General features: G+C 49.6%; 1 protein-coding gene across 1 annotated transcript; it reads right to left on the bottom strand.

Annotated features, from left to right (window-relative positions):
* Positions 1–652: 652 nt before the first annotated feature.
* Positions 653–25,884, bottom strand: KLHL25 (kelch like family member 25). Its single transcript, XM_032123039.1, has 3 exons — positions 25,704–25,884; positions 7,135–8,965; positions 653–2,213 (listed from the first exon to the last, which is right to left on the bottom strand). Exon 2 carries the CDS (start codon positions 8,946–8,948, stop codon positions 7,179–7,181), a length of 1,770 nt encoding a protein of 589 aa, XP_031978930.1. The 5' UTR covers positions 8,949–8,965; positions 25,704–25,884; the 3' UTR covers positions 653–2,213; positions 7,135–7,178.
* Between the last annotated feature and the right edge of the window lie 383 nt (positions 25,885–26,267).

The raw sequence follows: 26,267 nt of genomic DNA, 5'->3' as shown, positions 1-26,267 counted from the left end.
GCTGGAGCTGCTGGTCTTGTAGGGAGGGAAAACCCTCCCAGAGTGTTCCCAGGGCAGGACTAGATCTCCCTGCTCCTCTGGGAGCTACTCTGGGATGGGGAGAGACGCACACGGAGAACAGGACAGGAGCCCCAGCTGGAAAGCACATTTCTCCTGTCAAAAGGCCCCTTTCTTGGGAGCTGCAGCAGCCAAGTGAAGGCAAATAAGGAAAACAGAAGCATGAATTCTTCTTGTCTTCCTTAGAAAATACTGGCTTTCCCTGCAGGAGTATGGCTGTGCCTGCATTGGGCCTCTCAACCTATTTGGCAGGTGTTGTTAGCACCGCAGACTTGCAAGTTCTCCTGAAATCATGGCACGAACAAACTGAGTTGAGAGCAGCTGTGGAACAGAGAGCCACATGATGTCCTCAGGACATGAGAAGCCCTGGACTTTATTCCCAGATCCACCATTAACCTTGGACAAGACACTTGACATTGTGCCTCAGTTTCCCAAGCACTGAAGCAATGGTAATTACAGCCGGGCTGGTTGCTTTGGAGGCTGTTTGTGAACCACCCCACAGAGTGCCAACTCTGTTATTAGTCCTCGGCCCTGTTATTAGACCTAAATCCCGCTTACTTAAGAATGAAGACTCCTGTGAAAAACACACAAGCAGTTTCCCAGATCATCATTTTTATTAAAGTTCACAAGCAGCTGAAGGAAAAAAAAAAAAAAAAAAAAGACTAGAAGATGTAAATAAACGAACGTCATCCAGCGCATCGCAGACTGGCTGTGCAGAACGTGTGTTCTTCCCGGCAGCGACGGGCGCCCGCTGCTCTGAAAAGACCTTTGCTGTTTGAAGCTGTGTCAAGGCTTTTCATGGCATTGCATCATTCATCTGGCAAGGCTACAGCTCAACCTCATCCAGGGGCAAGAGGCGAGCCCGGAGCATCTGGAGATCTGCTGTGCAGGGAAGCGGGATGCTGGAGCGGTGCAGGACCAGTCCTCGGCAGTGGCCAGCCCCAGAGAAGCCAGTCAGGAGCTGCACCCCGGTACTGACAGCTGAAATCCACGTGCCTTCCTCCAAAGCAAAATGAGGAATGGCTCAGGCTGACAGCTCTTGGATGCATAATCCCAAACACAGTTGGCAGCCAGTGTGCGTGGATAACCTGGGGCAGCCTCAGCCCAACTGCTGGCAGGCAGCATGCCGTCAGAAATGCTCACATCTCTCCAAGGAGAAGCCAGGATGTGGGGTGCAGAAGGAAGGAGGGAATCCCTCCCCAGCCCACCCTGCAGTGCTACCCTAACCCTCTTGCTCTCCCTCTGAGGCCTTGATGGAGCCAAAGTGCCCCTTCCCAAGGCATGAGCGTTCCCCACCGCACCCCTTTTTCTGTTCCTTTGCTAATGAGAGCCTCACCCACACGCAGGGAAGTTCAGCAGACTGGCTCTGAGCATGCAGTGGGCTTTATCTGGGGAATATCTCGGCAGCAGTGCTGCTGCCTTGGCACACTAACAGAGCCCCGTGCTCTTTCCAGCAGCTGCGTGTGGGGAGCTACCCGGCCTCTGACCAAATCACAGCCGGCTACAGCAAGGAAAGGGGGAAAAAGAACTTAAAAGGCCCAAAGTACCGACCAAAAGGCATCCTGCCCTGTTTCATCACGGTACCTGGTGCTGCTGGCAGCCATTCCAAGCTCCTATGTTTTAATATTTCAATAGCCACTGCCTCCATGAAGTGGCCAGAGGATAGGGAGCCAGGTGCTCTCACCTTGTTCCCTTTAACAAACACTTCCAAGTAACCCAAGCAGTATGCATTGCCAATGGCAAGTTCACTGCCTTAAAAAAAAAACCATATTCGTATCTCTTAACCCCCCCAACTGAGTAACAAAAAGGGCTTCTCAGCCATATTTGCTGAGGGATGCAGCCTCCATCTCCCCAGCACTGTTGGTCCAGCTGAGCCCACAAGCCATCCCTGTGCCCCCTGTGCCCAGCCCGGCAAACCAGTGCTCTCGGCTCCTTGCCATCCCTGCACAGTGGCCAGTGACCACTGGTGGGGCTGGGTAGCCCTTGGTGACACCCTGGCATGATGCTGGCAGTGGGGCCCCAGCTGTGCCTCCCACTCCTGGTGTCAGGAAGAGATGTAGAAGTTGCCTCGGAGTCCTGTGCAGGAGGACAGAAGGGTCTCGATCACTGTGTTGGCTCCAGCCGCAAGAGAGGGGACGTGGACGTGGCTCTGGCATCTGGGGAAGGAAAGAGAAAGCTCATTAACTACTGTGGTCCTCAGGTCAGAGCCAAAAGGGCACTCACTGGGGTAACCCCCAACCCAAATCCCTGAGGTGGGTGGAGGTGGAAAGCAGCTGGTTTCTTTAGGAGTTGTGTTGTCCTTTGCTTGTGGAAGAGTGGGGAGGGGAGGGGAGGGGAGGGGAGGGGAGGGGAGGGGAGGTCTTCATCTGGGGAGGGCTCAGAGCCAGGTAGCCAACTTCTGTGGACATGACAAGAGAATGAAAAGTTGAGGGAAAAGTTTTCTTTTTCTTTTTTTTTTTTTCCTTTTCTTTTTTTTTTTTTTTAGGGCAGGGAGGAGAGCCCAAGAACTGGAACAGACAAAACAAAAAGACCCTTTTTCTCTTTTTCCACAGGTTCCTCCAAAAACATCCGTATCACTGACATTTCCAAGGGATTGATTAATACAGTCTGGGGCCAAGCTCAGACTGCACATGTTTCCATCTGCCCAGGGTTAGGAAAAGCCTGATTTTCATCGACTTTCCTCCCCAGGCCAGCCACTCCCTTCCAACACTGCCTGATAAACTGGCTTCAGAGACAACCAGCTACTTGGAAAGAGCAGCAGCGGCAGAAAAACTACAATCCCTGTTTATCCAGCCTTGCTATTATACACATGCAAATGGGTTTCCCTAGGAGCCACCGGGAGAAAGCAGCTGTGACTCTGTTCCGGCAACTCCAGCAGGGTTGCAACAGGTTGCAAGCAACCACCCACCCCAGCAGCACACAGGTGAGCAAGGAGCAGCCTCTAGGAGCCAGGAGATTATCCTGAGGTTCTTTGGGCTGTTGTTTGCAGGTACACAGGTCTTGGCATGGGAAGGTGCCTTTCTGTGAGCAGGGCTCCATGCATGAAAGCAGGAATGATGCAGCTTGCAAGGTGAAAGCACTGCTCCACGTGGAAGGGAGCCACACCAGGCATCTGTAAAAGTGTCTCTGCAAAAGGCTTGTTATCTAAAGCTGTAATATAATAACCAGGAAAAGCCACTGAATTGACCTAATTCTTAGTGTGAGTGTGGTATTGGAATACAGCTCAGAGCCTGGCACACGGCCTAAATCTTTGCAGGAGCTCTGGGGCCAAAGTTCAGCTTTTAGGTGCCATACCAGCCTCAAAACCCTTCAGCGCCAGTCGCTCAGCGCTCACCCAAAGGCAGGTGCCAGCTGCTGGTGCCACCCACAGCCCTCACGGGAGCTAAACGCACCAAAAGGCTCCAGAGGGAGCCACAAAATCAGCTCTGAGCTTCTGCATGTGTCCCAGGAATCAGTGCCCAGCCACCAGGCTCTGCTCCCTACAGCAAAGACTGAGAAAGGTCCTGCAGGAGCTAAAAAGCACCTAAATGGGAACCCCAGGGCAGGGGAACCCCTGGCTCCTTGCTTGCTTCTCCTGTTTGTCTTGAGATGGGAATTCCAACATCTCCACCCCAGGAGAGCATCTGAGGCTCAGGAGGCAGTGCAGAGGGATGCAGTGACTCCCCTTTCCAATTCACCTTCCCTGGCTGGACCATGCAATCTGAAGTGACCATCCCACCCCCATCTGTGACTGCCCCATGAAAATGAGAGTGTCACACAGGACAGATAGTCTGGAGAAGCCGCTTTAATGTGGAGACAGGCAGCTTGGAGAACCTGCTTCTGGTGCTGCCTGAAGTCACCTCTGGGGAGGTGTTGAGTTGTCCCCATCAATTGTCTCTGCACAGGAGTGTGACAAACCACCCACCATCCTCCCCCTGGCTGGGTTGTGCTTGTCTTTATCAACACAGAGAGTCTTTATTAGCTGAGTGCTCAGTGGTTTATTTCCCATTTGTAATGTTTTGCCTCCTGATGGCTCCACCACCACGGGTGGGAGGGGACGAGGCTTTCACATTTCATATTGCTAATCACACTTGATCCCTGGAATTAACTGTGGGTAATAAGCACTAAATTAGTGCCACACGGCCATCTTGGCAGCAGTGCTGGGACCTCTGCTGAAAGGTGCCCCGGCTCTAGCTGGGAAGGGTGAAGGCCATGCCCTCGAGGAAGCATTTCCAGCTGATCAGTTTTATGCTCTATATGAAAAGCAGGATGGGTGGTTTATGATCAACGTTTGTCAAGGACAGACTACTTGGTTTTCTGGGACCAGTTTATAGGCAGGAGGTTATTTTTCCCATGAGTACAGTCTCCTGCCGTGTGATTGCCCAGGCATTTCCCTACCAGCCCACCTTGTCCTGCTCTGAGGGGTGGTCCCTCCTGAGTTTTTCCAGTGGAAGGGAGGCAGTTCAATAGGAACCTGGGCAGGTGCTGCCCAGCCTGCCTTCTGGGCACCCCTCCTTGAAGAAGGATCCCATAGGGACCAAATCCAGGGTTTCAGCAGAGATCTTCCATGGTGGGAGCTGCAAACCAGAAAACCCCTCAGCCAGACCTGCAGCAGGACAATGGGGTAAACTGGATCATAGTCAAAGGATCTTATAGGCAGTTACCCCAGGTCCCAAGCCCAGTTTTGGCACAGATGCAGCCAGAACAGCCAAGGCAGGCACATGGGACGTGGCTGCTGCAGCACGGGCAGCATGTGCACATCAGGGACATTCACTCACCCATCTTGGTGCTTTATGTACAGAGCTGTCACAGTGGCTCAGGCCATAACAATAACTTAGTAAAAAAAACCAAAAAAAATACCACTCTAGAAAAATCATGTGGACAGACATTCTTTCTGGCAAGAGCTTGTGTGTATTTTAAATACTTCTTTTAACCAAAGACTGGAGGCAAAGCCAAAAAAGCACAGAAACCCCTCACACAGTGACTTTTCACCAGCTTTATTTGCAGTTCCTAGTTTTCTGTGCTTGTGTTAGGCTCCAGATTACAGGGGGGGAAAGAAGTATCGATACAACCCCCACAAAACTATTTATTAGGTCTGAACAACCCAAATATAGTATAGAGGAAAAAAGGTAGGAGAGGAAAGTAACATCACTGTGACTTTGAAGACTGTTTCTTATTCGGTGGCTGAGGAATCGACTCCCATCTCAAACTACTCCCTATTCCTACTCCCAGCCATGTGGCTGGTGTTGAGCTTTAATATTCAGACACATCTGCTACCAGAGAAAATTAATTTTCAGCTCTAGGATGGCTCTTAAAGGGAGGCCCCATTGACCTGAGCTGAAAATGATGGAGTCCTCACAGTCTTTGCTGCAATATTTAATAGCCGAGTGACAGTTAATTAGATTACTGAGCCACTGTGACAGATGCTAGGCAACGCCTGAGGAGGAGAATTTGGAAAGGCCATTATCTTCCAATGCTGGGAGCACTTTAAGATCTCATTTTAACCCTTTCCACTCTGGCCCTGCCCTCATGGTGGTCTAACCCATGTTAAAACCAGGTGTTTCACAAAGGCCAGCATAATGCCCTGGGTGATTTTTTTCCCACCTGAGAAAAGCAGGTGGTCACGTTGGGCTAATGCCTGGCAGAGGTGCCAGGAACTCCTCCTGGGTTCCCATCTGGCATCAAAAGAGATGATCACTGGGAGGTGCCAGCAATTTCACCCACTGGGAGATTCCCAGGCGCACCAACCACACCAAGTGGAAAGCAGGGAAGTGAGAGGGTGTCAGAGGGTTTGGGTAGCATTCTTTTCTCCCTGTATTAAGTGAAGTGGATTTTTGATGAGTCTGTGGAAGAATTTCCCTCGCCACAGTCCCCGCTTTCCAAATAAAACTGTAAGTGAAGCTTGTCAATCCCACACCAATACGTGAGGGTTTCCCAGCTCCTTCATCTGGCTGGGATGTAGGCTCCAACCACCAAGGCAGGGCTATGTGTGCTGCTGGCACTGAGAAACCTGCACACTGAGCTAGCAGAGGTGTTACAGACTTCCTGGGAAGGTGATGCTATCCAAGTGTTGCCTGTATCACTATCTGCTTTCACAGAGCAAATTGAGAAGAGTTTTTGAGCTGCACCTCAGCACAGGTTGGTGAGGACATGCAAAGAGCCCTGTGGAGCCACACTGACAATCAAAAGGGCAACCAAACATCCCACTGGAGAGGAAAGAGGAGGAATCAGCAGCCCTGTCCCAGGGACACTGCAGCAGCACCTTCCCTGAGCAAGAGAAAACTGGAGCACCAGAATGAGACACGACATCATGGGTTTCCACCAACTTTCTTATTCTCACACAACCCAAAACACTGATAAACACATTCTTCTTCTGGTTACAAAACCCCTTCCCTCCCACTCAGGTCTGACACAGAAGTCTCAGAAGTTCTGATTTAACAAGCAACAGTTTGGATGATAAATAAACACCAAGACCATCAAATGCACCGTGGCTTCTGCGCTTTTGCTTCTGCTACCCACTGAAGTGTAAATACAGAGCATAAAAAGAGAAACAGGACTTGCTGACATTCCAAGGGTCACTTGCCTACATATTCATCATTTCTAAATACACCACCCAGAAAATCAGCAAAAATATCAAACTACTGAGACATTTCCAAAGCACTTGTTGCCCTGGTATCTCCCAGGACTCACATGCAAGTGTTTTTAGAAACCTTAACTCCCTCAACTGCATGGGAACAGGATGTACTCCATGGTGAGAGCAGGTGTGGACACATCTGCCCACCCCCCACCTACAGAAGGGTGATGCTGGCACATCCAGCTACCTTGGAGCAGAAGGAGAGGAGGCCCAACCACCTATGTAGATGTATCTCTTAAGATACTGGGGAGGATCATCTGGAAATCAGAGAACCCTGGGAGCTAGCTAGACTTACAGCACTGCAGAGCTGGCTATGCTCTCCTGGCTTTGCATCCCACTTTTAAATGCTCCCTTCCCATAAAATAACCTCATGAGCAACCTGGAACCTATGGCTTCAGCATGAGGTGTGGAGATGCAATTGAGGCAAGATAGCAATGTTCAGTTTAAGAGGAGGAGACCCTTACCTTTATTGACCTCCTGGAAACAAGCCCCCAAGCCCTGCCCCTCATCATGAGGGCAAGTGCTTCCAGGTGCTGACAAAAGCCGTGGGGATGAGTGAGTAAGGCACCGTGGTGATACAGTTCCACGTGTCTGATGTAGGGTCATAGCAGTCCAGCGTTTTGCATCTCTGAGTGCCAAAGTAACCTCCTACCACGTAGAGTTTATTCCCTGAGGCCAAGGCATGGCAGGACATGCGCTTGGCCGTCATGTCCCCGATGCGCGTCCACTGGTCGGTCTCGCAGTCGAAGCGGTAGGCAGAGGCTGCCGTGAACTCTGTGTCTCCTCCCATGATGAAAATCTGGCTGCCCAGGACAGCGGCCGCTGTGTAGCGCCAGGGCTGCGGGCACTCGGCCTTGATCATCCATCGGTTCTCAGCTGGATCATAGCACTGGACTTTGGACACCATGTCTCGGTGGATGCTGGTCCCACCAAAGACAAAGAGCTTGAGCCTGGCGCTCACCACCGCGGCGTTGCTCACTCCATCTCTCAACGGAGCCACCATCGTCCATTTGTTGGATATGGGGTCGTACTTCTCTACTTGCTTCAAGGAAACAGAAGGAGATGCAGGGAAGACTCCAGCTACTGCAGTGTGTCCACCAACCACATACAGGCAGTTTTCCAATTCGGCCGAGCCATGCCCAAACCGAGCAATTAGCATCGGGGCAGCTTTGGACCATTCCTCATGCACGGTGTCATACACCCAAACATCTTTGGAGACCCCGTTCTCTGAGCCCCTGCCTCCAGTGATGTACACTTTGCAGCCAATGGCACAGGCACTAAACTCCTTCCGTGGACTCGGCAGGTCTGCTTTGGGAATAATTTCCTTTGCTTTGTGATCCACTTGGTAGATCTTATCACACATGAAGGTCTGTCCGCCCAGGATCAGCAAGGTGTGCCCAGCTTTGCGAGGCCTGGCACAGGGGCTGGTGACCACCCCATCATTCTGGAGGATCTTCTTCTTGCACTGAATAGCTTCATCCAGGACAAGCTTGTTCCTTTCATCCACCATGATCAAGTCCTCGCAAGCCAAGGCTTCCTTCAGGCATTCAGAAGGAAGCAAAGCCAGACGAACATTCCTAAGAAGTTCTGGGAGATAAGCCTTCCGCTCATCCAGATCGTATTTCACCCACTGCATGACAGCCTTAAAGACCTTTTCTTCATCCTCAATTTCCAGCTCATCACTAGAGATGAGGTCCAGCAAAGTGTCCTTGGAAAGGTTGTTGAAGTCCTCACTCTTGTGAACAGTCTCAAAGTTGACCAGGCACATCCTCCAGGAGAGCTCATAGAGCCGCCGGCACTGATGAGCATCCGAGAGCAGCATCATGCCCAGGCAGTTGGAAGGGTAGAGGTTCTTCTCCAGGAACTCAGCTGCTGCATCTCGGACGTCATGGAACTGCAGCATGTCCCCAGCCTCCAGGAGAGACTCTGCATTCTCCTCATTGATAATGATCCGAGAAGAGTAAGCGAAGTCCAGCAGTAGCTCCAGCACCTCCGGGTGGAGGCTGTCATGGAAGTTCACCTCGTCATCCAGGCTCTCCCGGAGGCCGTTGCTAAACATGGCCTCGAAGTACCTGCTGGAAGCAGCCAGAACTGCCCGATGGCATGGGAATGACCTGTTCCCTGCCCAAAGAGTGACATCGGTGAACATGCAGTGCTTCCGCAGGGTGTTCAGGTGGGACAAGACGCAGTCCGGGTGGGAGGCCTTGTGAAAAAGCAGGATGTTCATGGAGCCGGTGCTGGTGCGGGATTTACGGTTCTCGTGGACGCTGACAGACATGGTGGCAGAGCTCTTGCCTGCAGGGAAAAGAACAGAGAAATCATTATTCCCTTGTCCTTACTGATATAAGGTATGGAGAACACATGCATTCGCTATCCAACCCTGGTACACTGCCAGTGGACCTCAGAGGTGAAGCACCAGATGACATCCCTGTGGCTCCTTCTCCGTGGCTGCTCCTGCACCCTGCCTTGCAAAGCCCTTTCCTCCTGCACCCTCACATCCTCCAAAAAATTTAACTCCGGCCGAGCAGGGTGGGAAGGCAGAGCAGGGTGAAGGGGGAAATTCTGCTTTGGTTTCAACAAAGGAGCAACAAAGTGAGGCAATCAAACCTCAAACTTGGTGGTAGATTGTTTCAACAGCCCCCAGAGGGTATTGGCAAACCGCAGAAGAGTTATTTTTCCTTAGAAAACAGCATCTAGAGAGCAGACTATCCAGGATAAAGGGCATCGGTCTGCTCCTGGCTCAGCAGAAATCAAGTTTGGCTTCTGATTTTCATGTAGATTACTGCAAGTTTAGGAAAGGCAATTGCTACAAGTTTTATTTACAGAGTATTAAATTACCAGCACAATTCAAAAGTTTTGAACAAATTTTACCAAACACATTTGTTGCACTTTTTGATGATAAAACTTACCAGACACCTCATGTGACTTAAACATTTTTCAGGACAGATTCTGTCTTGGGGTGACCTTATGATGTGTATCCCATATCGCTGCCTATGCCCAGAAATTAATTTTTGTGCCTTTCTATGCCTCTAAACTGAGCCTGAAAGGGGGAAGGAAAAAACTGAGCAAAACTTTCTCAAAGCAGTTTGCAGCTCGTTCAAGGTTACAAAAAGATAGCAGGTTTTTTTTTTTTCCCTAGCTGGGGCAGGGGAGGGAGGAAGCACCCGGCTTGTTTTTTTTCCAGTCAGTTTTTGGCCAGTTTTTTTCTTCTTGTTCTCTGGAGAGAGACTGAGAGTTGGACTTTGGATTTCCTTCTCTGGAATTCCGGATTTTTCCCCTTTTCTACTGGACTGCCTGATTGCTGTAACATCAGAGCACATCGGGAGGACTTTCCACCGGGCACAGAGGGCCTGGCCCCGGCCCAAGCCCCAGCTCCGAGGAGACCAAAGGGAGGACTCGAACACTTTCCCAGGTTTTTTCCTCTACCGCGAAAGATTTTACCATCTAACATTGTTTTCCTTCCCATGTGTTTGTTAAATAAATAGTTTTATCTTCTTCACTTTCCTTCGAGGAAAATTTATTTTTTCCCGAACCTGGTGGGGGAGGGGTGGTTGTGCCTTCTCTCAGAGGATATATTTCTAAATTTGCCCAAACTGGAACAAATTTAGTGGCGCCCAACTGTGGGGCTCGAAGGAAAGTGAAAAAACTTGTGCTAATTACATTTTGGGTTGAATTTACTTATTCTGTGTTGGAGTAAAGTAGTCACCATGCTGGTTGAGTTCATAATGTCTCTCTGGCTCGATGTCCTCATGTCTTTCTGGTCCTTAGGCTTCATTGAGGTACTAGTGCTTTTTTGGTCCCTAGGGTTGTTTACCTATCCACAACTTGCTCCAATCTTGTCCCTGGTATGTAAATTTTACAGAGAAGGGAGACGAACCAGGATTTCTATTTTGCTGTGCTCGGTGATAATGATTTATAAGAAGTTGATAGAGGTACAAGCAGCTGTTCGAAGTGTGTATGATAAGTGGTTTCTCCGTCCTAACCCCAGTCCTAGCTTCAGTAGCCTGTTTTGGGAATTTATTAGTAATTGTACCCAGATTGTTAGAGGAGGAGGAGATGGGGTTTCCCTTCCCTTTAAATTTGATAGGTTATCTTTTGAGAATGTTCAGTATCCCCTTGATGTTAAAGAGACCACCCTCCTGGTATTTAATCTGGTAATCTTCCTCCATGTAATTCATAGCTTGTCTAGAATGAGAGCTCAGATTTCCAGGGTGACTGCTGAGACACCTGACCCAGAGGTGGAACATCTTGAGTGGTGTGGGGAATGGGAGGACATCGGCCAAACCCTAAAGAAATTCTCTGACCCGATAGTTTGGGATTTCCCATCTGAACAAATTCAGAAACCAGCTGAGGTGGGAAAATATCTGAAAGAGAAATACAATGACAATTCTAATGAGAACAAGCTCCTTGCAATATGTTGGGCTTTGGCATATGCCTATCGCACACTGCAGCAGCAAGTAAAGGTAGAGAGGCAGGAAGATAAATCAGCAAAGCCTGCAGATACCCCAGTCACTCAGGCTGCAGATAAACCAGACAGCAAGCCCAAACCAGATGGAGAGTCTAAGCCATTGACAGTGGCTCCTGTCACGAGGAAAAAGCACACAACCAAAACTGATCGCCCAGTGAAAGATGATGATGATGCAGGGGAAGGAACCTCAAAACCACCAGCGGACTCAGGCACAGAAACCATTACTGAGTCCATGTCCATAAAGGACCTTCACAGCCTAAGAAAGGATTACACCCGACGGTCCGATGAATCCATAATAAGTTGGATGGTCCGTATTTGGGATGCTGCAGGTGATGATGTGATGCTGGACGGTGCTGAAGCGAGGCATTTGGGATCCCTGTCACATGATCCAGTGATCGACCAAGAGATGAAAAGGGAGGCTAACTCTACCAGTCTCTGGAGACGGATTTTGACAGGCGTGGCTGAAAGATATATGTGCGGAGATGATCTCTACATGCAGCAAACCCAGTGGAAGACCATAGAACAAGGGATCCAGCGCCTGAGAGAACTAGGGGTGGTAGAGGTTGTCTTCACAAATGACCCAGGATTGAGAAGTCCAGACCGGGCCAGAGTTATTCCATACATGTGGCGAAAACTCATACATCTTGGGCCACCAGAATATGCTTCTGCTTTAGCAATAATGAAACCGGACTACGGTGCGAATGAGACCGTGCGGGATATGGCAGTAAAGCTCCGAGCATATGCAGACTCTGTGCATGGCCCAACACATGCAAGAATTGCAGCTGTGGAAACACGTATGCAGAAAATTGAAGATGAAATGAAGAAGAATCACCAGGAGATTAAAGAGTGCCTTCTCCGCGGACGTTCCCCAGAGAGAAGGTACATCCCACGAAGTGAGCTGTGGAATTTCCTGTGTGACAGTGGGGAAAACATGAGGAAGTGGGGTGGACAACCCACGTCTGCTCTGGCAGCACGAGTGAGTGAATTGAAGGAGCGCAAGTCTCAGAAAGGAGGATCTACCAAAAAGGAAGTAGCTCCAGTTGCCTGTAGCCAAACTGCTGGAAATGATGGAAAAGACGATGGCATGTCCAATTCCCATGAAGGAACCTCTAAGGTGCAGGCCCAGGGAAAGAAGGATAACCAGGCATAGAGGGGCCCTGCCTCTAGCCAGGTAGAGGCCAGGGAAAACCGTGTTTTTTGGACTGTGTGGATTCGTTGGCCTGGTACATCAGAACCACAAAAATATGATGCCTTGGTTGACACTGGTGCGCAGTGTACAATAATTCCATCGCAGCATGTGGGGGTAGAATCTGTTTCTATCTCTGGTGTAACAGGTGGATCACAAGATTTGACCTTGGTGGAAGCCGAGGTGAGCCTGACTGGAAATGAGTGGAAGAGACATCTCATTGTGACTGGCCCAGAGGCCCCGTGCATTTTGGGCATAGACTTCCTCCGGAACGGGTATTTTAGAGACCCAAAGGGACTCAGGTGGGCTTTTGGAATAGCTGCTGTGGAGACAGAGGGCATTAAGCAATTGAACGCTTTGCCTGGGCTATCAGAGAACCCGTCTGCAGTCGGCCTTCTGAAGGTGGAAGAACAAAGAGTACCAATTGCTACCTCGACAGTGCATCGCCGACAGTACCGGACAACTCGAGATGCTGTGATTCCCATCCACAAGATGATCCGTGAGCTGGAGAGCCAAGGGGTGGTCAGCAAGACCCACTCACCCTTCAACAGCCCCATTTGGCCTGTGCGCAAGTCTGACGGGGAATGGAGATTGACTGTGGACTATCGTGCCCTGAATGAAGTGACTCCACCGCTGAGCGCTGCTGTGCCAGACATGTTGGAGCTCCAGTACGAGCTGGAGTCCAAAGCAGCGAAGTGGTATGCCACTATTGACATTGCTAATGCATTTTTCTCCATTCCTCTGGCAGCAGAGTGCAGGCCTCAGTTTGCCTTCACCTGGAGGGGCGTGCAGTACACCTGGAACCGACTGCCCCAGGGGTGGAAGCATAGCCCCACCATCTGCCATGGACTGATCCAGACTGCACTAGAAAAAGGTGAGGCTCCAGAACATTTGCAGTACATTGATGACATCATTGTGTGGGGGAACACCGCAACAGAAGTGTTTGAGAAAGGAGAGAAAGTTATCAGGATTCTCCTGGAAGCTGGTTTCGCCATCAAGAAGAGCAAAGTCAAGGGACCTGCCCGAGAGATCCAGTTCCTGGGAGTGAAATGGCAAGATGGACGGCGTCAGATTCCCACTGAGGTCATCAATAAGATCACAGCAATGTCTCCACCAACCAACAAGAAGGAAACACAAGCTTTCCTAGGCGCTATAGGTTTCTGGAGGATGCACATTCCTGAGTACAGCCAGATTGTGAGTCCTCTCTACCTGGTTACCCGCAAGAAGAACGATTTCCATTGGGGCCCTGAACAGCAACAAGCTTTTGCCCAGATCAAGCAGGAAATCGCTCATGCGGTAGCCCTTGGCCCAGTCAGGACAGGACCCGAAGTGAAGAACGTGCTCTACTCTGCAGCCGGGAGCCATGGCCTGTCCTGGAGCCTTTGGCAGAAGGTGCCTGGTGAGACTCGAGGTCGACCACTGGGATTTTGGAGCCGAAGCTACAGAGGGTCTGAGGCCAACTACACCCCAACAGAGAAGGAAATCTTGGCAGCCTATGAAGGAATCCAAGCCGTCTCAGAGGTAATTGGCACTGAGGCACAACTCCTCCTGGCACCCCGACTACCGGTGCTAGGGTGGATGTTCAAAGCAGAGGTTCCCTCTACCCACCATGCCACCAATGCCACATGGAGCAAATGGATTGCTCTCATCACACAGCGCGCCCGTATCGGAAAACTGAATCGCCCTGGGATTTTGGAAATAATTACAAACTGGCCTGAAGGTGAAAACTTTGGTCTCACTGATGAAGAAGAACAAGTGACACGTGCTGAAGAAGCTCCACCGTACAACCAGCTGCCATCAGAAGACACACGCTACGCTCTTTTCACCGACGGTTCTTGTCGCATCGTAGGGATGAAACGAAAGTGGAAAGCAGCCGTATGGAGTCCCACACGACGGGTTGCAGAAGCTACTGAAGGAGAAGGGGGATCAAGCCAACTCGCTGAACTCAAAGCTGTTCAACTAGCCCTGGACATTGCTGAAAGGGAGAAGTGGCCAAAGCTCTACCTCTACACTGATTCATGGATGGTAGCCAATGCTCTGTGGGGATGGTTAGAAAAGTGGGAAAAAGCTAATTGGCAGCGTAGGGGAAAACCAATCTGGGCTGCTGAAGAGTGGAAAGACATCGCTGCCCGAGTAAGAAAGCTGGTTGTGAAAGTCCGCCACGTAGATGCCCATGTCCCCAAGAGTAGGGCTAATGAAGAACACCAAAACAACAAGCAGGTAGATCAGGCTGCAAAGATAGAAGTGTCACAGGTAGACTTGGACTGGAAACACAAGGGAGAGTTGTTTCTAGCTCGATGGGCCCATGATGCCTCAGGCCATCAGGGCAGAGATGCCACCTATAAGTGGGCACGAGACCGAGGGGTGGATCTAACCATGGACAGTATCTCCCAGGTTATCCATGATTGTGAGACATGCGCTGCGATCAAGCAGGCCAAGCGGGTGAAGCCCCTGTGGTACGGTGGGCGATGGTCCAAATACAAATACGGGGAGGCCTGGCAGATTGATTACATCACACTGCCTCAAACCCGCCAAGGCAAGCGCTATGTGCTCACAATGGTAGAAGCCACCACTGGATGGCTGGAGACCTACCCTGTGCCTCACGCTACTGCCCGGAACACCATCCTGGGCCTGGAAAAGCAAGTCCTTTGGAGGCATGGCACCCCTGAGAGAATTGAATCTGACAATGGGACTCATTTTAAGAATAGCCTTATTAACACCTGGGCTAGAGAACATGGCATTGAGTGGGTGTACCACATCCCTTACCATGCACCAGCTGCAGGCAAAGTGGAACGGTGCAATGGATTGTTGAAAACCACTTTGAAGGCACTGGGTGGGGGAACTTTCAAAAATTGGGAACAGAATCTAGCAAAAGCCACCTGGTTAGTTAACACCCGAGGTTCCACCAATAGAGCTGGTCCAGCCCAATCTGAATCCCTGCATACAACAGATGGAGATAAGGTCCCAGTAGTGCATGTCAGAGGTCTATTAGGAAAGACTGTGTGGATAAATTCTGCCTCGAGTACAGACAAACCCATCCGTGGGGTTGTCTTTGCTCAGGGACCTGGTTGCACATGGTGGGTAATGCAGAAAGATGGAACAACACGTTGTGTACCACAGGGAGATCTGATTGTTGTGTGACAACCACCTGTAGTGTGAAATGCCAGTATACCCCTGCTTGCTGATTATCACTGTCACTGTTCATATATAGCTGTGTATATATATATATATATATATATATATGTATTAATGTGTGTGTAAAATTGGAATATCTTAGTTTGGGCATTGAGCCAACAATATGGGATAAGGGGTGGAATGTCTTGGGGTGACCTTATGATGTGTATCCCATATCGCTGCCTATGCCCAGAAATTAATTTTTGTGCCTTTCTATGCCTCTAAACTGAGCCTGAAAGGGGGAAGGAAAAAACTGAGCAAAACTTTCTCAAAGCAGTTTGCAGCTCGTTCAAGGTTACAAAAAGATAGCAGGTTTTTTTTTTTTTCCCTAGCTGGGGCAGGGGAGGGAGGAAGCACCCGGCTTGTTTTTTTTTCCAGTCAGTTTTTGGCCAGTTTTTTTCTTCTTGTTCTCTGGAGAGAGACTGAGAGTTGGACTTTGGATTTCCTTCTCTGGAATTCCGGATTTTTCCCCTTTTCTACTGGACTGCCTGATTGCTGTAACATCAGAGCACATCGGGAGGACTTTCCACCGGGCACAGAGGGCCTGGCCCCGGCCCAAGCCCCAGCTCCGAGGAGACCAAAGGGAGGACTCGAACACTTTCCCAGGTTTTTTCCTCTACCGCGAAAGATTTTACCATCTAACATTGTTTTCCTTCCCATGTGTTTGTTAAATAAATAGTTTTATCTTCTTCACTTTCCTTCGAGGAAAATTTATTTTTTCCCGAACCTGGTGGGGGAGGGGTGGTTGTGCCTTCTCTCAGAGGATATATTTCTAAATTTGCCCAAACTGGAACAGATTCTCATCAGAATAAGACAAAAGAAAGACATAAATTATACTTTTTACCAGACAGGCAGAATTAAACACAAGGTTTTTATTAGCTACTATTTCATTTAAGTGCTACCTGATACCAATCCTTGCCTGTAGAAGAAAACCCCTTTGGACTAATCAAATTAATACTACCTAGATGATAAAATCCAAGTCATTTACTCCAAAATACTTTAGCCAGCTGTATTTTGTTCCCCGTGTAACTAAAGCAGACACACGCACAGCCCACTCTTACAGGAGAAAGTTAATAGAGAAGTTGTCCCGAGGTTTGAAAAATTAACCTGAAAAAAATCAAAATGGGGTCAACCTTCACTCCAGTCACTGAATTATTTAGATAGTCAGCTGGGGAAGAGTTTTTAGATGGGTTCTTTTTGTTGATGTTGGTTGGATGGGTTTTTTTTTTAACTTGCTCTTCACAGCCTGGGGTTTCTCAAGGGTCTTTTCACCCTGCAAACACAAGGTCTGCAGATGAGCCCTCTCCTCCCCAGCCAGGCTGAGCTCACCAGCACTGGGGGTCTTGGGGAAAACCCCGAAACGCCGAGAGAGTGGATGCAGCGCTCCCAGGCCACCGGCACGTCACAGCCTTGACCTGGCAGTGACCGGGAGCTGCACAACCCTCCCACACTCCATGGGTGGATGACCTCAGGAGGAGGCAGATGGCCAGATAAGCTGCCTGACTCAGGCTCTGCTCATGAGCTTCCTGCCCCTGCTTCTCCAGCGCCTCCTAAAGAGTCCGAATTAGACAAACAGTTGTGGGCATGTTGCTCCTTCCCCACCCGCTGCCATGACTTATTGAGGTTGGTCTTCTCAAGGCCGCACCCATTCCTCAGGGCTGTGTCACACTCCAGAGTAAAGTTTCTGTGCTTCTCCGTGCAGAAGCAGCAGCTTGCCCAAGCAGCCACAAGTCCCACTCGGCCTCCGAATCAGGGGCAGGAGCACTGACTCAGGTAATTAGGTGGGATATGTCCATGTCCATGGCCCAAACTCCTGCAGCCTGGGATAGAGGCTGACAAGCTCATTTCACCCGTGACTGGAGGCTGTGCAAAACCAAGGCTCCAAAACAGGAAGGAAAATGCTATTATAGAACAGCACTTTGAGGTGCATCCGAAAGAAATGTTTCCAACATCTACACCCAGAGTAGGAACAACACTAATTTAAGAGGTTATATGGATTCCCATGTCAACGCCAAAGCGCAGAATACAAATGAAACATTTATGACTCTGCTAAAAGCTATTGATTTAGGTTCCTATTCCTACAACCTCAGAAACCATCCTGCCACTGCTACTGCTTTCTTTGCTCACAGCTCAGGTCAACTATTCAGTGTTAACCTTTGATTTGCTTATGCACAAAAAAAAAAGAAGCAGTTTATATAGGACAGCTATGGAAACAAACAGCAGGCAGGCAGCAATGATTTTTCTGACACTAAGATTAAATGCAACTACTCGGAGTGGAAGAAACAGGGCATTTAGAAATTGAAATGTCTATATAAAAGCTGCAGCAAAGCCATTTCTTATATATACATCCACAAAGAGACACATACATATATCACACATGTGCACACAACACATATATATCAAATCTCAGGCTTCTAGCATCAAGTATCTATCCCAGGGAACTTGGAGGCAAATAATATTTCTATCCTACATGTATTGAACAATATCCAGGGAATAAATTGGCAGGTTGCAGTCCAGTCCTCAGCACTGCTCTTCCTATCACATTGTCCCTACAGGCACCAACTGATCCCTGGCGCAGCTGGAAGTGTGAAAGCTAAAGAGGCCACAGTCACAGCCCCTTTACTTGGCCTCTCCTGGAGCACAGTGTCAATGGTCACAGACAAGCAGGGCTAGACAGAACATTAAACTGAAACTAAAGCAGCCCCTGAACTCTGGGGTGCAGCCATCTCACCAGAAAGCCTTGCTTGTGGTTTTCAGCAACACCCAAACAGGTTTTTCTGAGGGCTTCTTGAATCCTGCCATAGCTAGGTACAAGCACAAAAGTGGCAGATACTAATCCTTCCCCTCACAAACTCCCCTCACCGAATGTCTCAGTCTACCAGAGACCTTGGCATCCTCTCACCCATATCAGACAAACAGAAACTGCACGCAGCAGCTACTTCATCTGGCAGGCTTCTTCCAAAATGTAGCAGCTGACAAACCTCAGAAGCCTGTAGGCAAAGTGTCTTCTATGATTTCATGAAGTGCACAAAAGTGCTTCGATTTAAGCCATGTTTAACTGCAGCGATGAGCAGGCTGGACCTGTGACACGTGCACTTCTCTGAAGCAGACGCATGCAGAGCACAATTTGGCCCCTACCACACTCCTTGCTTCCCTTACCCAACTACTGAGCTAAAGAGAAAAAGCAGAACCGCTCAGAATGAGGAGTATTTTACACAAAACAACCTGTCATTGGCTCCTGCCAAGCTCCCACCTGCTCTGTGAGAGCCCGGGGGTTATCGGAGCTCCCAGCTGCATCTTCCATCATGCAGGAAGCTGTTACTGGAACAGCCGTGTCCACGGGAACAGCAGAAGGCATGACCTGAACAAACTGGGGCTTGGATTTCTCCATGCTGCATTCATTTTTTTTCCTTAGAAAGGCAGTTATTGAAAAAATAAGTATCTACTGCATAACCTTTTAAAGGGATCTTAGTGCACGCAGAGGCAGATAATAATCCTTCTTCCATATGGATGAGGGCAGAGGGGCATCAGCTTTTTGACAGCTATCCAATGCTGTCTGCTGGCTGTAGTATTCCCCTGGCTGTCTGCAGCCTTTGTACAGCCAGGATGGGAAAGACAGGTTTTTTCCAGCAGAGCAAGATAAGGTTGCTTTGAAAATCCTTCCACTCATCCAGACAGGGCAGACAGGAATCCTGAAAGAGGGAAGGAGTTGGCCCAAGAAAAAAGACCCCTCAAATCTCAGCTCATGAAGAAAACACCCTAGCAGTCTCTCTGGACAGGACAAAGCAAAAGGGGAAAAACAAAAGCACAGAGCTGGCCAAACTCCCCACTCAAAGAACCCCAGCTCTCCTGTCTGAGTGCCTTTTGCTTCCTACAAACCACACCCCAGCAGAAGACTTTCCCTCCCAGGCTGACGGGTCACCCTGTCAGAGCCCTGCTGGAGTGGTCCTTTAGGAGAACCTCAGGAGACACTCTACCACCTCTTGAAAAACCCAAGCCCATCTTAGACAGATACTTTGAAGCTGTATCAGGCCCTGTCCCCCGTCACAGAAGAACTGCATGTGAGTGGACAGCTCAGAAAGGCTTTTGATACATTAACTATATTTAGCCAGGCTTGGGGCTCCCCCTCCATCTCAAACCAGCAGGCTCTCCACAAATCTCCAATTTCATTCACCTTCAGGGAATCACCAGCTGAGATCCTGCTTGCTTTCAAGAGGACAAGATTTGAGAGTGATTAAGATGTTCCCCAGTCAGACTTCAGGGGATCAAGAATCATTTCTGCTTAGAAGGGCAAAACTACGTGGTTTATAAATGCACTCCCAAGACCATAAAGGTTGTCTGAACACCAGCAAAGACCCCAAATCCCATGATCCGGAGCTGGCACTTTCTGTTTCGCCCATGAGAGAAGCAGCAAGCAGAACATGTTTCTTTCTCCCCCACTCAACCATGAACTATTTAAAGCTGTAAATAAGTAAATAAATAAGCAGCACGGTTCCCTGCTGGCTCAGCTCAGAAGACCTGGAAGAAGCTACTCACACTACAGCAGTTTCATTCCCAAGCAGCCATATGGGCCCTCTATGCATGTGCTGCACTACAACCTACAGACACTCCTTCCAAACCAGAGCAGACCCACCTGGAATGGCCAGTGACAGCAGGCATAAGATTCATTTTTATTTTCTCTCCATCTCACAGTATCAACCCTGTGGGGTGAAACACTGTCTTGAATTCAGTCAAAGTTTAACTTCTCCCTGAAAGTGGTGGGATCAATTCTCTACTAATTAGTAATGTGCCTGCTCTCTCATCCCAAATATCTGTACTTTTCCAACGCTTTCATGGACTCCACCACCTGGTGCTTAGGCCAGCAGCGTTATCCCAGGCCAAAATTACTGCTATAGAACCAATTTCTCCCTTTTTACTGTAGAGAGTAGCAAACTAGAAACATAAAAGTCACCTACTGTGTTGTCTTCACAGGGAAGAGCTCCTTGCAAAACTGCTTAGGAGAAAGAGCAGTGAGGCAACGCACTGTCAAACACAGAGCCAGATACAGCTGTGTTTCAGATGCAATTTCCCAGCACTGGAGACCATCAAAAGGTTTGAGAAAGGGCATCTGTCACATGCAGGCATTCACGTACTCAGAGGCAGCCTGAGCTTCAAAAGTGGAAAAAACCCAACAGAAACCAGGAAAAGGATGGTGGGGGAGAAGAACAAGAAAGGGGAAGGAACAAATGTGAAGATGTTTTCAGATAATTTTCCTGTCCTTGCATATCACAGCAGACTGTCAGGTACACAGCTTGGAGCTGCTTGAAATGCTCAATACTAATAATGCCCTTCTGTCAAGAGTGCTTGAGATGAAAGGAATTAAAATTGCACCTGGCATTTAGTGCAGCACCACACTTGTTGAGCGTGGAGCCTGGGCTGCTGCCAGGTGGGCAGCACGGGACCTTCACTACATCATCTCCCAGGCATGCCCTCTGCTCTGGCACACTCCTGCATGCAGACTTTGCTCTCTAACAGGTTGGGTTCATCTCCAGCAATTCCGATGAATTTAGTGGTTTGCCTGTGTCAGCCAAATTTGTTCCTGTTCTCTTCAGGATGACTAACACAGCAAAGATGCAACTGTGATTTTGCAGGGTGGAATTCAGACAACATAACTGCTGTGAATCAGAGGGTATCACTCTGGATTTGCCCTTCCTGACAAACTCATGATGTTTCACCAGGTTTGCAAACAGGCAAACAAAGGAAAGGCAGCTGACTCCATCCCCCCAGTGCAGAATTTCTGATCCTGCCCCAGCCTTTGAGAATGGGAAGCATCCTTATCATTTCTTCTCATTTTCTCACTTCCTAGTCTAGCCTGTACACCCTAGACAGAAAACAGAGAGACCACGTGAAAGGCTCCTTCTGTTGGCTCAGACAGAAACTGGGAGGTTTTCCAGGCCCAATTCTGTAGGCTCCAGGAATCAGATTGTCTGGAGAAGATCCGGGTGCATATCTGAACATTTTGAAACTCAGTCTCAGAAACTCAGTCTGAGTTTCATATCCCACTCATATCCTCATATCCCATTCTCAGTAGTACCCACCATTCCCCCTTTAAACCCATGCTCCACTCTGAGCCCAAAGCCACCACAAGAATCTACTGAATGCCACTTACTTGATAGAAAATCAAAACATTATTGTCAAGCTGAACCAATTAGTGAGGTTCTTGTTTTGTCTTGCAAAAGCACTGGTAAAAGGGGCTGTAGTGCCTCAAATCTATGACATGCACTCATCTGAGTCAAAGGCAACCATGCTCCAACCACAAAAAAATACCTGTAGGAAATGTTCTTTGCATGCAATCCATGCAGTTCTAGTCACAAATCAGGCATTGGACTTGCTACTTTGCAGCTGAGATACTCCATAAAGGTTCTCAAGCTACCTGTGACACAATCAAATAAAGTTCATGTTCACCACTAAGCACAGTGGCTTTGCTGTTCCTGGGAATACCACGCCCTCCTACAACCACTACCAAAATCGGGATAAATAATGCTTTTAGCCACAGTCCAGGCTCCAGACAATAGCTTTTCATTGCTACGCCTTAACCCCAGCGGATCTTTTCAGAGCCCATGATTCATTTCAGAGGCTGTGGTGGGGTTTTGTCCTTCCTGCTGCCCTCCAGCTCTGTTTGTGAATACATCCCATTCTGCCAGATCAATCACAGGCGCTTTGCAAAATGAATGGGGGCTGCAGAGGAGGCAAGCAAGTTCACAATCCCGTCTACCAAATTATACCCAAAAAAGCTCCAGAATGGGAACAGTCTACTTGATTGCAGTACCTAACCCAGCTCCATCTGGGCAGGATAAAGTCCTTTTCAAGCAAGCCAAACTTGCTAATGTGCTGCAAAGGCAAAAGGCCTTTGGTACTTCAAACACAGAGGAACCACACGCCACTTCCCAGGGAGAGTTTAGGAGATGAGATGTGGTATACATGAAATTAATGCCAGAATAACCACAGCAGCTGCTGACTCCAGAGATCTTATTCAGATCCTCCCACTCTCCCAGCTCTGAGGCTGGCAGAGCTGAGTGCTCCGGTGGCCAGGCTGACCAAAAGCCCTGTCATGGATGCTCACACCAAACAGGTCTGTCTGCCTGCCTGCTGTCAGGGCAGGATTTCAATTTTTGGCCTGGCCAGTTAAGCTGGGGTTTTGTTTTGCCTTCCCTATTCCCCTGCCAGGCAGGAGATCATGGTACAACTGCCAGGTTTGGTTTGCTCATTTGCAATTCTGGCTGGAGTTCAGAGCCATGGAGATGGGAGGCCCTCACGCCTCCTGAATGGATTAGCCCCCGATGCTGCTGGGCATGAGGGACAGCCACTCCCAACTGGATTGTAAAGCGCTGACAGATATTGAAGGGTTTGAGGCTGCAAGACAGGGCATTGCTTATTGCCCTCTGGCTCTGGACAGAAGGAACAAAAAAATCTCAGATTTTTCCATTTCAGTACTCACACAGCATCAAATCACAGACTCAGCTTGCAAGTTCTGTGCCACTGTGGCATCCCTGCAGCAGCCCAGGCTGTCCCGGGCATCCCTGCAAGCAAACCAGAGTGATTGCCAGTGTGGTACAGTAATAAATTTGCCTCACCACAGTGTGACAGGCTATCATATAAAACTGGTAGTCTTTGCAAAGCCTAATGGTCAGTAAGCAGACAGTGGTTATGGGACATTCAACATTCCCAGGCTCCTCCAACGGGGGAAAGACAGAGCTGTCTGTTCTGGCTGGAGTGATACTAATAGTCACTATGGGGATATAAAGCTGATAAGCAAAGACAGAGCGATGTGATGGTGGTTAAAGGTCAGGCCAGGGGGCTTGGGGCAGCTTGTTACAGCTAAATGCTTCCTAGCCAGTATTCCTGCAGGCACTGTTTTCAGCAATGCCAGCTACACTCACTGCAATTCAACTACAGTCTGTGAAAGTGGGGAGTAAATCTACCCCTCAGTTCAAGTGCTGACACGGCTCAAAACCTGCCCCTTCCACGGTCCCTGAGCACAGTGAGCAGCTGTGGCTGCCACAGATACCCTGGGCCAGCTCTGCCTGTCCTGCTCCACCTACTCACACCCAAGCCAAGGCACTGCTCAACACTCTTTTGTAATACTGCCATTTCCTCTCCCCACCTTGCAACTCTGCCTGTCCTCTTCCACCTCCACAGATGGCCACATCCTGCCCTTCCTGTTTCACTCATCCACCTTCTAAGCATTGCCTAAAACCTCCTCTGGCTGCTCAGAAGGACCTGAACTCCTGCAGACTTTGGGGACAGTTGGTCACCACCACAGGGACAAAACAGCTATCACAATTCACACGTGCATACATACACATAGATATGCACACACTCCTTATCTCCATCCCAGACCATGTCCAGCACGCCCTCCAGAGCTGGAGGAACCATACTCTGGATCAGACTCATGCTCATTTTCACACATTTGGAATACGTGTTATGCAACATCTTGTAATCTGTTCCACAAGCTGTCGCTTCACCAAATTTCTTTTGCCTTGTTTCTTCAAACCATTTTCAACTTGCCTTAACTCCTCTGCAAAAGCACATCTGAGACACCAACCTCTCTGCTTGAGTTACTTGAGCCTGCCCCAAACACAGCATGAGAGGATACTGCATTCTGCACACATACTGAGGCAGGAGGACTTCAGTAAACAAGCCTCAAATACTTGAGAAAATGAACAAGAAAGGAATGGGAAATTTAAGTTCTTCAGTGCTGAAGCTGGTTACAGTCTCCCATGTCCATATCATGGTTTAATTCTGCAACAATTTTCACTCTACTTTTAATCCTGAGAATCTCGCACCACCTCACACCTTCCTGCTGCAGAGCAGACTTCCACCTATGCCTCCTCCCCAAGTTCTTTACTTGGGCTTATCACAAAGATAAGCCAGAGCAGATGATTGGGGTTAAAGACACAAAAGAGACAAAATATGTTTTCAGATAAGATTTGATTCGAAGCAGAAAACAGGACCAGGAAAACAGAGAGGCCCCAGAAAGGGTCCTACAGCATTAAGGAGTCAGACTCTTTGAGAGATGGACAGAAAGTAAAACATACAGGAGAGCCCAGGGACAGAGACAAGAAAGTAGAGGAGAGCTCAGAACTCTGGACGGAGACTGTCACCAGAGCAGCTGAGCCAACAGCAGCAGCTGGCCACCACCAGAACACATGGGCTGTGTTACACATCTCGGGTTGCTCCTAAGGTGAGTTCAATAAAAACAAGTGTCACAAGACACAGGAAGGAAGAAGGAAAGACAAGGGAAGTTGTCAAAGTATAAAGGTTACAGTGCTGCTTGTTTTCTTCTTGTGTCTCTGGATCTGTCCTGGAGAGGAAGAGGTACATTTGCAGGAAGGTTACAAAAGCCCACAGCACCCTGGCTGAGGAAATCACTCCAACAGATCACAAGAGAACACACGCAGAGATTGCCAGGAAAGGAAAACAGAGCAGTCATGACACTGGGGCTCTCCGCTGGAATAGTGTGAAACATTCAGCTATCTGCCTATGCAAGGCTGAGGGCAGATTTTCCAAGCACAGGTCTGGCTGGTCTAAGCCCCCCACCCCAACAACTACAAGTGGATAGACAAAGAAAATAAAGAAAAAAAAAATTAGAAAACTCAACTACCAAACAGGCTTTCAACTTTTTTAAATGCAAAGGGGCCCGTGAGGACAGCACAAGGAGAGAGAACTATTTTTCTCCTCTGTCAGCTCAGCTCAGTCATTCACACAGACCTGCTCACTTCTCTAGACAGGCTTGTTCGAACCGATTTCATCAGAGGCCATGAAGCTGTGTCCCTTGGAGCACAGTTTTGAGACATATATATAGGGACAAGAGAGGAGGAAAAGAACAAAGCAAAAAGCAATGCCACTTTACTTTCACATTCACGGGATTAATAGCTGAAATAGCTGAGATTTAATATTTTTTAATTCTCTATTTTTGTTTTTTTTTTCTTTAGAAGTGAAAAGTCCTTCCCACCTTAAACCTTTCCCTGCCGCTTCCTGCCTATGGAACACGATGCTCCAAACCCCGGCGAGTCCCGGGCCGGTACCGGGGGTAGCACCTGAGGTCTCTCCTGTCGGGAGACCGGCACATCCTCGCCCCCACGGCACCGAACCCCCGCAAACCCCTTGCTCGGAGGAGGTCTAGCAGCGGCGCGTAAACCCAAAGCTGGGGGGAAATCACTCACCGTCGCTTGGCCCAGCCGAAATCTCCGGGAGCCGCGAAGCCCCCAGCCCCAGGAGGCAGGGATGCAGGGATGCAGGAGGCACGGCTGAAGCGCGGAGCGATGCGCGGCTCCCCGCGGCCCCGGCGCGGCCCCGCGCGCTCCCCGCGCACAATGTACCCACCGGGCGGGACCGGCCGCGCGTGGGACCGCGGGGGCGGGGCCGCCTGCCGCCGCCGCCGCCAATCAGCGGGCGCCACTCCTGTGACGCGCCCTTCCGCCACGCCTCCTGCGGGAGCACCGACCAATAGGAGAGCGGGAGGGCCCCTGTGGGCGGGGCGAAGGGAGATGGCTGTCCGCGGGGCGGAGGGCCGCCTTCCGCCGGGCCGGCCTTCCCGAGCTGCGGGCGCGGGGTCAGGGCCCCCGCCGGCTGCTCCGGAGCTCCCCGGAGGAGCCCGTCCCCTGTGCCCCGGCCTTCGCCCCTGCAGTCAGCGCGCCGCGGGGTCATGCCCGGCCAGCCCTGTCCCCGCGTGTTCCGCAGCGTGGGCGCCCCGCGGAGTGATGTCCCCGCGTGTCACTCACCCACCG

This window comes from Corvus moneduloides, chromosome 13, assembly GCF_009650955.1.
Source record: "Corvus moneduloides isolate bCorMon1 chromosome 13, bCorMon1.pri, whole genome shotgun sequence".
Lineage (NCBI taxonomy): Eukaryota > Metazoa > Chordata > Aves > Passeriformes > Corvidae > Corvus > Corvus moneduloides.
The sequence above is the reverse complement of the archived record's forward strand: the minus strand, read 5'-3'. Positions and strand labels throughout refer to the sequence as shown.

Bases quoted from the DNA above. Each gene is read 5' to 3' on its own strand.
- KLHL25 (XM_032123039.1), bottom strand. From the start codon at position 8,948: ATGTCTGTCAGCGTCCACGAGAACCGTAAATCCCGCACCAGCACCGGC.